Source organism: Orcinus orca, chromosome 1 (genome assembly GCF_937001465.1).
Source record: "Orcinus orca chromosome 1, mOrcOrc1.1, whole genome shotgun sequence".
In the NCBI taxonomy this organism is placed as follows: Eukaryota; Metazoa; Chordata; class Mammalia; order Artiodactyla; family Delphinidae; genus Orcinus; species Orcinus orca.
Window position 1 is genome coordinate 8856570 of NC_064559.1, and position 12270 is coordinate 8868839.

A 12270-nucleotide genomic window follows, 5' to 3' on the forward strand; every position below is an offset into this window, starting at 1 on the left:
GAAGGGAGTGGCTGCGAGCCGGGCTGCGGCAGCTTCTGGTCTCCTTACCAGCGGCACCAACCCCTCCTCCTGCGCCTCGGCCGCTCCCCTCTTTGCGGGGGAAAGATGCCCTTAACCCAGGGGTGTGAAGAAGGGGGAGAACTAGCTGCCGGAGCTGCCCGCGCCGTCGCCGCCGCAGTTGCTGCCGTCCGTGTCCTTTGAATCCAGAAAAGCACCCCCTCGCCAGGGCGTCGGGAGTGTGGGCGGGCGAGAGGGTGGGCGGCCGCGGTGCGGGTGTGGGGGAGACCGGGCTCTGCGCCCGGCGCGGCCCAGGCCGGCGGCCCAGCGACCACCGACATGGAGCGGGCTCGGGCGGCCGAGTAGCCGCCGCTCCCGGAGCCGGGGGCGAGTGCCGCCCGCAGCCAGTCAGGCCCCTGGGAGAAGCGGGGAGAAAAATGAAGAGTTTTCATCGGAATCCGTTGGAAATAGGACTAACTGCAAAGCCTTAAAAAGAAGGACCTCGGGAGGAGAAAGGGAAAGCCTCCTCCGGGGAAGGCTTGGCGTGCTCCGAGTCGAGGGGCTGCTTCAGGGACCTCGCCCCCTCCCTTTCCCTCCGGAGAAATTGCCGCTGATGCGTTATCCAAGTGGTGGTTGGGAGGATTTGCAGCAGAATTTTTGGTTTTCCCTCCCCCTTATATACATTCTGGTTTTTTCCTTCCTTTTCGATTTTCCTTCTGCTTGGGAAGTGAATTGCTGATGCAGATCGGACTTAATTCATTAATGATGCAACTGGATTCGTTTCAGGATTATGTTGCACGAGTTGAATTTTGAATGAAGGAGAAGAGTTTTTTTTTTTTTTTAAGAAGTGTTGACTCTTTGGTTCTCAGTACTTTTTAATTATTTTATTTAAATATACGATTTAATTGTATTATTCTTTTAAAAATGTTTTAAATATATTTTATGGTAACTTTCCCTCAAAATATATGTATATGTGTGAAATAGAAGACGCTTCAGTTAAGTGAGGTTACTGGTGTGTTGGATGTTGAATTCAGCACCGGCATTGCATGACAGTTGTTTGAATAACAAGTGGTTTATTTTTAAAACCACACCTTTTCAAGTTTAGGTTCAAATAATCATCGTCAAAATCGGTTCAGTAATTGAAAGAAAAACCAGCAGAAGTTGAAGCAAACATGTCTGGAGAAGTGCGTTTGAGGCAGTTGGAGCAGTTTATTTTGGATGGGCCCGCTCAGACCAATGGGCAGTGCTTCAGTGTGGAAACGTTACTGGATATCCTCATCTGCCTTTATGATGAATGCAATAATTCTCCATTGAGAAGAGAGAAGAACATTCTTGAATACCTAGAATGGGGTAAGTTTGTATGTAAAATAAAAAACTCTTTAGCTAGCCATTATGGTTTAATTGTTATAGAGAGTTATGATGATAAACTCTCTGTAATGAGTATATAAATATATATTGTGTTTACACAATATATATTATGTATTTAAATACATTATACATAATGTGTTTAAATATATATACAATAAAAGAGTGGACACCAATTATTCAAGGTTTTTTTTTTGTAGTTTTCAGTAATATTTTCCCAGGAGTAAAAGCATGCTACTCAGTTGTTGCCTAGATTTTTTTTTTTAACATCTTTATTGGAGTATAATTGCTTTACAATGGTGTGTTAGTTGCTGCTGTATAACAGAGTGAATCAGCTATATATATATACATATATCCCCATATCTCTTCCCTCTTGCGTCTCCCTCCCTCCCACCCTCCCTATCCCACCCCTCTAGTGTTGCCTAGATTTAATGTGGGACTTACGAGGAAGAACTTATGTCTTTTGGTCAGCAGTAAGAGATTTTGAATAATTCTGTGATGGGCAAAAATGGATTATTGCTCGCTTTGCCGAGAGCGTGGTGGTATAACAGGCATTCAGTTGAAAGATATTTATTAGTGGAAACATTCCTTCCCAGGCTTTGGAAATCACTCTGGAAATGGGAGGAGATATTAAAATATCTTAGGTCAACAGGAACTTGAAGGTGGTCATCAGTGGGTTTTATCACATCTCTATATAGTACAAGCAAAGGAAATTACTAAACACGGACTTGCCAAAAATTGTCATGTTTGTAAGATGACATAAATAGTTTAAGAATTTTGTGATAGTATTTGGTAGAGAATGTTTGGGAGCAGCTCCTGCCTGCCTGAGAGTTAGATTTACTCTAAATTTAATTCAAACCTAAACTGGCTAAATTTTTGTCTTCATTCTCCTAAATATAGATGTGATTTAGAAGAGCTAGGTAGTGGAGTAAATCAATGATGAGAGCAAATGCTCCATGTGACCTTCAAGCTTGAAGGCTTGGCTTAAGTTCTGTTTCCGATGTTACATGTGAGCAAGTTCCAACATCCACCAGTTCTCTGTGGGAAGAGTACACATCATGACATACCATACTGTGTATAGTACATGGCAGTGTACCTACATTGGTACATTGACTTTTGAAGGATATTAGCTAAAGAAGTTATTTTGTACCTTTGGAATACCAATATTTGAGTTTGTTGGAAAGTTTTTATACTAAAATGTCTTTGTTTCCAAGTAAATCTTTATTTTTCTGAAGTAAAAGTCAGTTGGTGATTATTTCGTTTTTTTGACTTGCAATTTATTAAAAATTCGTTTGTCAGGTAAATCACTTATTCAAGATTGCCTACACATCATAACTTTAATTATTCAATTTGTCAGTATCAGAAGTTTTCTAGCAACTTGATGTCGTAAGGGTTAAAAAACATATATATATGAAATGTGAATAGAATAATTTTTAAAAACAGATAACTAGACTCATACTAGGAATGTAAGAATTCTAAATGATCTTTCAAGAGACTGCTCTCTTAAGAACGAAACAGTTTTGACTTTGGTACTGGATTTGTGAATATATGTCCCTTATTTTTATGTGTAAAGTATTTTATAAAGCATGTGTAGTGTTACACCTCATGTTTAATAAATTTAGAAAATTTTTAGTTTTTTTTAAGATTTAAAGAAAAGATTTTGATACTTTTAGAGATTCAGTTCTTGAATTATGGTTTCATAGCGATACTCTAGTCTATGATTATGATTGTCATTTTAATATCTATTATTTCTCATCTGTAAAATGGTGGGAGAACTCTTCGTATGTACCAGTTGTAAACGTAATTTAAAAATATGATAAAAAACTATATCCTCAATTGCCTTTTGGTGATTAAGAATTTACATTTATGTTATGAGATATTTTTCTGTATTATCAGAATAATTTATATATATTTCCCACTAAATATGTTTTCTTGGATCTTGTTTCTTATATCTGTATTAGAAAAACCCTTGTTTGTATATATTTAATTTAAGCCAAATAAGCCAAAAGTCAAATAAGTGTTTGGCCAAATACATTTTATTTTTATTAGCAGATTTTAAACAATTTCAAGCAAGGGACTTTTCACAATTTTAAAGTAAATTATGTTTTAGGAGTATCCTTCATATTTTGTCTTTTAGAAGTCTGGTGTGATGTAACAAAAATATACATTCTCTTAAGTAAACTCCTGTTGTGTTTCTCAGTAATAAAGAACGAGAGACTAGAATTTTTAGGCAGTTATTTTGTAGGCTTTGGGACTAGGCAGTGTCTGTTAAGTCTTAGGCGTTTTTAAGTTGGAGTGTGAGGTCTTGAAAGTGGGAGTTACCAACCATAGAAGTTTGGGTAAGGAGGAAGGAAAGAAAGAATGGAAAAAGCTGTCAAGAAGTGCATCATGAGTAGTAGTATTTACTATCTTTAAGTTTTTTGAGAATTTAGGTTATTTAAGAATGCCAGTCTCCTCATTTAATTATTGAAATAGATCAACTGATTACTACATTTTGGGGAAATGTCTTATTGGATTCTCACTACCTAACATTATATAAAAAACAAGTTAGATTAAGGAAGTTTCCAGATAGTGAATTGACCTCAATTTAATATTTTAAATATTATTTTTTTGGTCTGTGATGGAAATTGAAAGGGATTATTTGTTGGGGTTAAATTTGGTAATTTAGGTTTGCCTTAAATGATACAATTTTTAGTTTGAGTTTTAAAAGACCCAATATTTGCAACAGAAGAGCTGTAGTGGTTAAATACTAGTACATAATGTATATTTGTTTGGCTGTCTATATGAATGGAAGTGTCATCTAGATATGCCTTATTTTTATGCTGATGGTACTTTTAAAAATGAAGTCAGCAAGATTCTGACTTGCTTCATTTCCATCAATTTCACTTTATTCCTAGTTATGGCCCATTTCACTTTTCTATTGATACAGTTAATGTTTCGCTCATTACAGTATCATGACAGTAAGAAAGCTGACAATTCAAAGTTAGATTTTTTTTTCTTTTTTTTGATAGCACTCCTTGCATTTGGTGCTAATGGCTTGAGGGAGGAAACAAGTAGAGCTCTAGAGAGGAAGAGGGGATTAAGTCACTGAGCAATAGAGCAAGGGGACAAAGAGTGCCTTAAGACCATATATCACTTTTAAATTTAATAATATTATTATTTTTATTAAATATTATTATATTTTCCTGTTATATACAACAAGCTTTGAAAGATTGTTTTGTCCTTGTTTTTTAAGTTGTTGAAGTGGTTATGGTTTGTATGTTTTGTTTATAAAATAAAAGTTTTGTTATCAGTAGTGTGACTCTAGAGTTAAGTTACAGTAGAGCTGTAGAAGTAAAAATAACTTTTACATTATAAGCTAATCTGCTAGTAATGACTAAATGAATATGTTATTCATTGAATTGGTTATCTTCTACTTTGAAATGGAAAATCAGAATTTTAGGGAATTCTTAACCAAGTTACTTAAAAAATAGGCATAAGATAATATTACTCAATACAAAAAAAGAAATGCAGAACTATCTGTATGTGGCCAACTGTATTTTGATGCTTTGTGAATCTTGGACTTTATAACATTTCATTTAAATTATCCTTAAACAACAGTAATTTTATAGTTTATTCAGTGTATACACACACACACAATAGTCTGAATGACTAATAAACTTGTTACTAGAGTACATCAGCAGGTACTGTGGTTTAAACTTTTCATTTTATTAGAGTAGTTTTAAAGCTTATTCATGCTTTGATATGTGGGTCATTTAAGTGAGATGATGATGCCTTGATTAGAAGAATCTGAATCTTTTCTTTGTTCTTCACTTATGTTGTTCCTCGTTGTTAGCTTTTCCTGAGTAGAATTTATTAATCATACCAAATTACCAAAAAGTTCATTTAATACACATGATTAGGTTTATTTTTATTTAAGTCCTCAATTAGGATCATCATAAATGTCACCAGAAATATAGGTTGGGCATTTGTTTCCTTCATACTAGTCACCTAATAATCTAGTCTCTTCTAAGAGTGATAGTAAGTACAGTTATTTGATCGCACACAATGCTGGCATATGATAGAAGCAGGCAATAAGTGATGGCTATTATTTTTCCATTTCCATTCTGTTTCTCTCTTTTTTAAAGGATGTACTGCTCCGTGAGTGTGAACAGGGATGTCAGGAATAACACTAATAATTTTAGGAACTTATTTCATATGGAAATGTAAGGCATACCTTAACATAGCAGTGTAAAAACACGTAGCATAATGTGTTGGAAATTTTATGAAATGTTCCATAATTCCTGGGACTTGGTTAATATTAGATAGTAAGCCCAGGCTATTTTAGGGTAAAAGAACTGAACTTGTTACAAATTAATATTTTATTCTGCTACTCTTTTATGGTAGTCAAAAAAAATTCTTCCAAACCCTTTTCTATTCATGTACACTTATTGCCAGTATATTGTATATATTGCTCATTGTTTTTCATCCTATTGGTTTTGATAGGTTTTAGAATCAATTTACTAAGTCCAACCAGCATTTAAAAAATTAAGTATACTAGAATATATCAAGTACATCATGTGTTGAAAGAATAAATATTGTTATACAGAACTCATGTTTTCTTACATTTCTTACCGAAGATTGGAAACAGAAGAGTTTGAATTCTAGTGTAGATGACGCTAAAACATGTTCACTGTTTAACAGTGAAAAAATTATAGACCTAGTTCCCTTTTTCAAAAAGTACACAGGATTAAATTTGGGACAGACTGAAGAATTTAAAAGAAAGGAGTTTAGGTAGTGACAGGATACTTGGAAGGAGGGAGGGAGAGTGGGAGAGGGGAGAAATGAGAAAATGAGCATGAATATACTGTTTTCCTGGGTTGCTACTTTAGTCTGATTCATGAATAATTGAGTATTTTTAATTTAGAATAACTTAATGGACAGCGGAATTCACTCGATTTTGTCTTTGATGGTTCATTTCGTTTTTTTTTGTTTTTTTTTTTGACATTTTTCCTTTTCTGACTTTGGGCTCCTGGATATTGACTTCCATTAACTGTAAAAGTTGTGTAACTTGTCAAACATGAGGGATATGACCTTTAGACATTGGTTGTAGTTTTTTGTTTATGCCTTCCCATTACTCCAGATGAATGTTAGAGTAGATGCAGGTGAGAAGGATCTGCTAGCTCCATAGATTTTCTCATCCCTTGTTACTCATGAAACTTCCAGTGGGGGTGACTTCAGGTTTTCAGTAGCTAAGGTGAAGAATTGCTCAACAGCTTTTGCTGTATCTTGAGTCAAGAAGTTCTTTCCATAAAGATTTCTCCTTTTTTCTTGGAAATGACCCACACTATAAGTATAGGTCATCCCAGACATATGAATGACTGTCTTTTGTTGTCACTGCATATAAAACTCCTTTCCAGATCCAGGGGATTTCCTTTTTTCCCCTTTGATGCTGATCAGAGTAACAGGTTTGCTCTTCCCAGCTAGTTGCTCCGTACTTCCTCTCTACAGTGTCCACTTTTTCCAATTAGTAGCTGTTAGCCTCTATTGGCTAACACCCCTCCCCCAATTCTAGTGCTTCTTTATCTGCTGCTATAGGTGAGTAGCACTTCAGCTTTCATTGGTTAACAGGAGGCTCAGAGACCTGGCTCTCCACTTTCCAATCTCACTATTTGCCCCTTAATTCTTCCTCATATGAACGATGGTTCATTTTGGGGTTAGGGTTTCTTTAGCCCCCTCCCTAGTTTCAGAACGTGTTCTGGAAATCCATGGGATATTAATAGGTGCTTTTGGGGGGGGTTGTGTGGGTAAATAAATTTGGGAAACTTTTACACAAAATTAAACATTAAAAATATTGTGGGTTATCCTAGAATTTATAATGTTTTGAGGAAGACGGATGGCAACCAGTGTTCCATGGAACACCCTTTGGGAAATGCTCTTTCAGTATGAGGTCATGGTGTCCCTTGTGTCTTCAGGGTTAGAAAGAGATAATTTTAGGGAAAGTTTGGAACACTGTGTGGTTTGGAGAGAAAATCCAAATCTGAGTAAGTTAGGTTTTGCTTAGTGGTGTGGACTTTCAGTTGTCTTCGTGTGATAGTCACAGATAAACTTAATCATGGCGGAGTAGCACATGTGTGAGGCTGGTGAACATTAGCGTCCAGGAAAAGCACCCTATAGAGTAGAATGAAATTAGATAAAATAATGAACCAGTGCTTTTAGCCTCTGAAGTCCTTGAAATTACTGACAAGTCTCTGTTTATGACCTTTTCTTGCTCTAATTAAACTTGCTTTTCAAGTATAGGCATTCACAACAAATTCAGAAATTCTCACCTTATCTTTTGCAGCTTTAGTTACTTTAATTGTAACATGTTGCAAAACTATTGTCTGTCTGTGAAATAATGTTATTCATTACTTTGTGATATTTCAGAGGAAAAGATCATGGACATGCAATTTTACAATTCATTGTAGTGTTAAGTATTGTTTTTTCTAAGGTTACAATGTTTTTTGCTAGGCTGTTGGTTTCAGATTTTTGGATTAGTGTGGGAACTTTACTATTATTTGTATCTGTGAAACTATGGGTTTCAAGTGCCAGCACCTATTTATGTAGAGCTTAAAGAAGCCAGAATATACAATACTTTTATTAAAGAGGAAACCATATATAATTGGTGCTGTTTCAACACTATGTGAGCAATTAGAACTCTGTGATTACCATAAATTTCTATTCTGAGTATTAAGGTGGAAGATAATACTAGAGGATAATTTGACTTGACTTTAAAGATAAATAGCTTATAGCATAAATTAATTAGTCTTTTTCTCTCTCTTCTGACATACATTTATTGTTCTCTTTAATTCTTCCCCATCAACACTATTCCTCTCACCCCCAATCTAATTATGCTTCAAAAGACTACTTATGTGAATGAAAACAATCTTTTAAAAATACCTATGAATTAGTTCAGTCGTGCAATCACTTACTAAATTTTGGTTTTATTTCAGATTGCATACACATCACTGTAGGCTTAATTTATGAAAAAAACACAAAACATGTTCTAGTCAGTTTTTTCTATTCATAGTGATAAAGCTTAATTAAATTTACTTAGAGTTTCCATGGTGAAGATCTACAAGTGGAATACCTTAACCTGAAATATTTCTGTTCTAAACCTATAATACTGGAAAAGAGTAGGGACTTTGGGTTCAGACTGACTCCCTTGATCATTGGCTGGGTGATTTAAGCAAGTTACTTAACCTAAGTCTGTTTTAACATCAGTGAAAAATTGGCATAATAGTAATAGCTTATTTTTCCAAAAGGTTGAAAGTTGGTTTAGGATTTTCTTTTTCTGGTGATTTATAGTTGAATTTTGTTGGCTTTTTTCTCATTCTGTTTTTGTTTTTTTTTTTCCCCAAAATGATAAGAAGGTTTATTCAGGGAGATGCACACTCCATAGACAGAGTGTGGGCCATCTCAGAAGGCAAGAGGCTTCTCATTCTGTTTTTGAAGTTTCTATCTGGCCTTATGATAAAGGAAGATAAAATGCTATTTTTTGGTAAAGTTTAATTGAAATGTATAGTTGTACTAATACAGGGATGTAAATAACTTTATTTCACCATTAACAAACATACTCATAGCTTACTGATAATATTTTATTGAATTATATTGGCATCGGAGATGTCTTTCCCTGTGTGACTATGCAAACAGCATCTTATTCCTTCTTTCAGGATATTTTGCATTGGAACATTTTGTTGTTATTAACTGAACTTTTTTTTTTAAATTAATTTTTATTGGAGTATAGTTGCTTTACAATGTTGTGTAGTTCTGAACTGTTTTTCAGTAAATATTAAGCCCATGCCTATTCTTTTCATCACCAACAGCAAATATTGTGAAATGGCTAGTTATGATTTATTTTTATATTTATATAGCTCCAACCTGCAAATCAGTGGTGGAATTCTAGACCTCAACTCAGAAGATTAAAATAATGATGAAAAATTATTGATATGTCATTCACTTAGGAATTTTTGTGGACTAAAGATTATGCAGCACCCATAAATGCATGTTGTAGACTGACAGTAAATATGAAGAAAATCCACAGTATACCCTAGTGTTTCCTAAACTATGTTTCAATAGATATAAATGAAGATTTTGAAAATTAAGGAGTTCAGTGTATATGTAAGATTGGGAAATAGTACTTATTGCATCCCTCTTTGTATATTACAAAGCACATTATCATAGTAACACTTTTCAAAAGTTCTGTGGTACAGAAACCTCTTTAACTTTGTTTTACCTAGAATTTGCCTATATGCGGGCCTCTCACTGTTGTGGCCTCTCCCATTGCGGAGCACAGGCTCCGGACGCGCAGGCTCAGCGGCCATGGCTCACGGACCCAGGCGCTCCGTGGCATGTGGGATCCTCCTGGACCGGGGCACGAACCCGTGTCCCCTGCATCTGCAGGCGGACTCGCAACCACTGCGCCACCAGGGAAGCCCTGGAACCCTTTTTATGAGGATAGCTGGCAGAGTTTGGGAAGTGCTGGTGTGCGCTAAGAATCCATAGGCCGTGTCAGAGCTCTTAAATTAATTATATTTCAGAAAGTGGTTACTGAATTCTTCTATCACATTGTATTTTGAATATTATCACAGTTCACATCCAACTCCAAAGGCAGAGGTTTGAATGACTTGCCTTTATCCTTTCCGTGTTTAATGTTTTTTTAGCACTTCTGTTTGCATCACCTAGAAGGCAGTTCGGCAGTATGTACTAGGTTAATGTGGAGTTCTGCATTGGGTAAGTATGTGTTTATAGACAAAGAACAATAAAACTTGGTACATGCCTTTGAGTTTATATTTATGTGTGTAGTTCATGGTTTGTAAAGATGCTCCTGCTAACATAGTGATTTTTTGTTTTCAGTAGCAATTGATCACTTTTTTTTTTTTTTTTTTGCGGTACGTGGGCCTCTCACTGTTGTGGCCTCTCCCATTGCGGAGCACGGGCTCTGGACGCGCAGGCCCAGCGGCCATGGCTCACGGGCCCAGCCGCTCCACGGCATGTGGGATCTTCCCGGACCGAGGCACCAACCCGTGTCCCCTGCATCGGCAGGCGGACTCTCAACCACTGCGCCACCAGGGAAGCCCTGATCATTTTTTAATCCAGTTATCTCTGTAACCGTTGCGCTGGTATAGAATTTGGGAGACAGACTGTCATGGCTGTGAAATAGAACAAAGCTAATTAATTTTATGAGAGGTTTTTTTTGTCAAAGCAATGTTGCCCTGCTGCAACAAGAATCCCATCCTTAAATACCTGGTTTACTGGAAGTGGCTAACGCCCCAAGTTGACTCAGATATTATTAAAAGTAGTCATGCACTTACTTAGAAGTGTTCTGTCCCGAGATTTAAAAAAATATTTGTTTGAAAAGATTAGGAAAAACCCGCAGTGGCTAGAGCCCCAGTTTGTGATTGTATTGCTAGCTAATTATGGCCTTGCCCCAACCAAAAATCATAACCAAGGAACATTTAAAAACAGACCAAAAGCTCAGGTATGTGGTGCAGCTGACACATTGATATGATATCGTAAAGCTTCTCATCTTCTGTACTTATAAAGATTTTCCTAGAGTTTATGGTTAAAACCATAATAATACTCCCAAGTCTAGTGTGATTTCTATTTCTGCCTTTTTCCTGAATGCCTTTGTAATGTGTCACCCCATTTCTGACTGATGCGTGCTAAGTTGACAGTTTTTTCCAGGCGTTCCTTGCTGTGTTACATTGCTGTAAATTGTGATTAAGTGTGATCATACTTGTTTCTTTTACCTGTGTTCCTGTGGTAACCCCAATTAATTTCAGCAGCTCTTGAGTTATCCTGGTACTGTTCAACCTCTGTGTGCATCTGCTCAGTTGACTTGTCTATGTTAAATGTATCTAAATGGATTACATTCCTGGGTCTTATTGACCTTATTAATCATGCTTTTTGTTTCTCCTTTAAATGCTAAGTAACTTATAATCTCAGTATTACATGTGCACCTAACCTGAAAATATTGGGAATCCTACATATCCAAGGGCCTTTGTTTAGTAGAACTTTTAAAAAATGGTTACAACTTTGATCGTGTCAACATCTTGCTTAATATCCTACAGTGACTACTGATAGCTTTCAGGAGGACATTGAAACTCCTTAGCATGGCATATGGATATGGTCCTTGTCTATGTTTCTAATCTTTTTATTATTTAAAAAAATTTGAAACAATCTGAAATGTACAGAAAAATTGCTAGTACAATATTTTCCCCTCTGAATCATTGGAGAGTAAATTGCCAACTTGATACCGTAATCCCCAAATATGTTCGTGTGTATTTTGTAACATTCTTTTGTATAACCTCAATGCAATTATTAAAATTAAGAAATTAACACTGGTACATTAGTATCATCTAATCCTTAGACCTCATTCAAATTTTGTTAGTTGTCCTGATAATACCTTTATAGCAAAAGGATTCAGTTTAGAATCACATGTTGCATTTGGATGTCATGCCTTCTAGTGTCAGTCAGTCTGGACTAGGGCTTCAGATTTTCCTCAGTTTTCATGACTTGACACTTTTGAAGATTGCCAGCTGGTTATTTTGCAGCATTTGAAGTAAACCCTAAATTTGGGTTTGTTTCCTCATGATAATACATCTTTGGCAAGAATATCCCAGAAGTGATGCCATGCAGCTCTTTTATGTGGATATCCTTTTCATTCAGCTCAGCCTTCAACACCGTACTCTGATCCACGATGCCTTCTCTTCCCCCATTCCTACTTTGATCTATTCCTCCTAATGGCATATATATGGTATATGTGTATGTATGTATGCATATATGTATATATATAATTTTGTTTATTTTTCCCATTCTCACCTTAAAGGATTTTTTAAAGTTATTCAAAAATTATATATATATAGTACAGCAGAAACTAACACAGCA

The 12270-nt window shown here is 36.0% G+C and overlaps 1 protein-coding gene across 14 annotated transcripts in view; it reads left to right on the forward strand.

Annotated features, from left to right (window-relative positions):
• The first annotated feature begins 382 nt into the window (after nucleotides 1-382).
• Nucleotides 383-12270, forward strand: part of CDC42BPA (CDC42 binding protein kinase alpha) — a 326934-nt gene continuing 315046 nt past the window's right edge. For all 14 annotated transcript variants that reach the window (XM_049713472.1, XM_033430345.2, XM_049713441.1 and 11 more), the window contains exon 1: nucleotides 383-1347. In XM_049713472.1, coding sequence (XP_049569429.1) covers nucleotides 1170-1347 — 178 coding nt within the window. In that variant the 5' untranslated portion in view covers nucleotides 383-1169. The remainder of the gene's footprint in view (nucleotides 1348-12270) is intronic.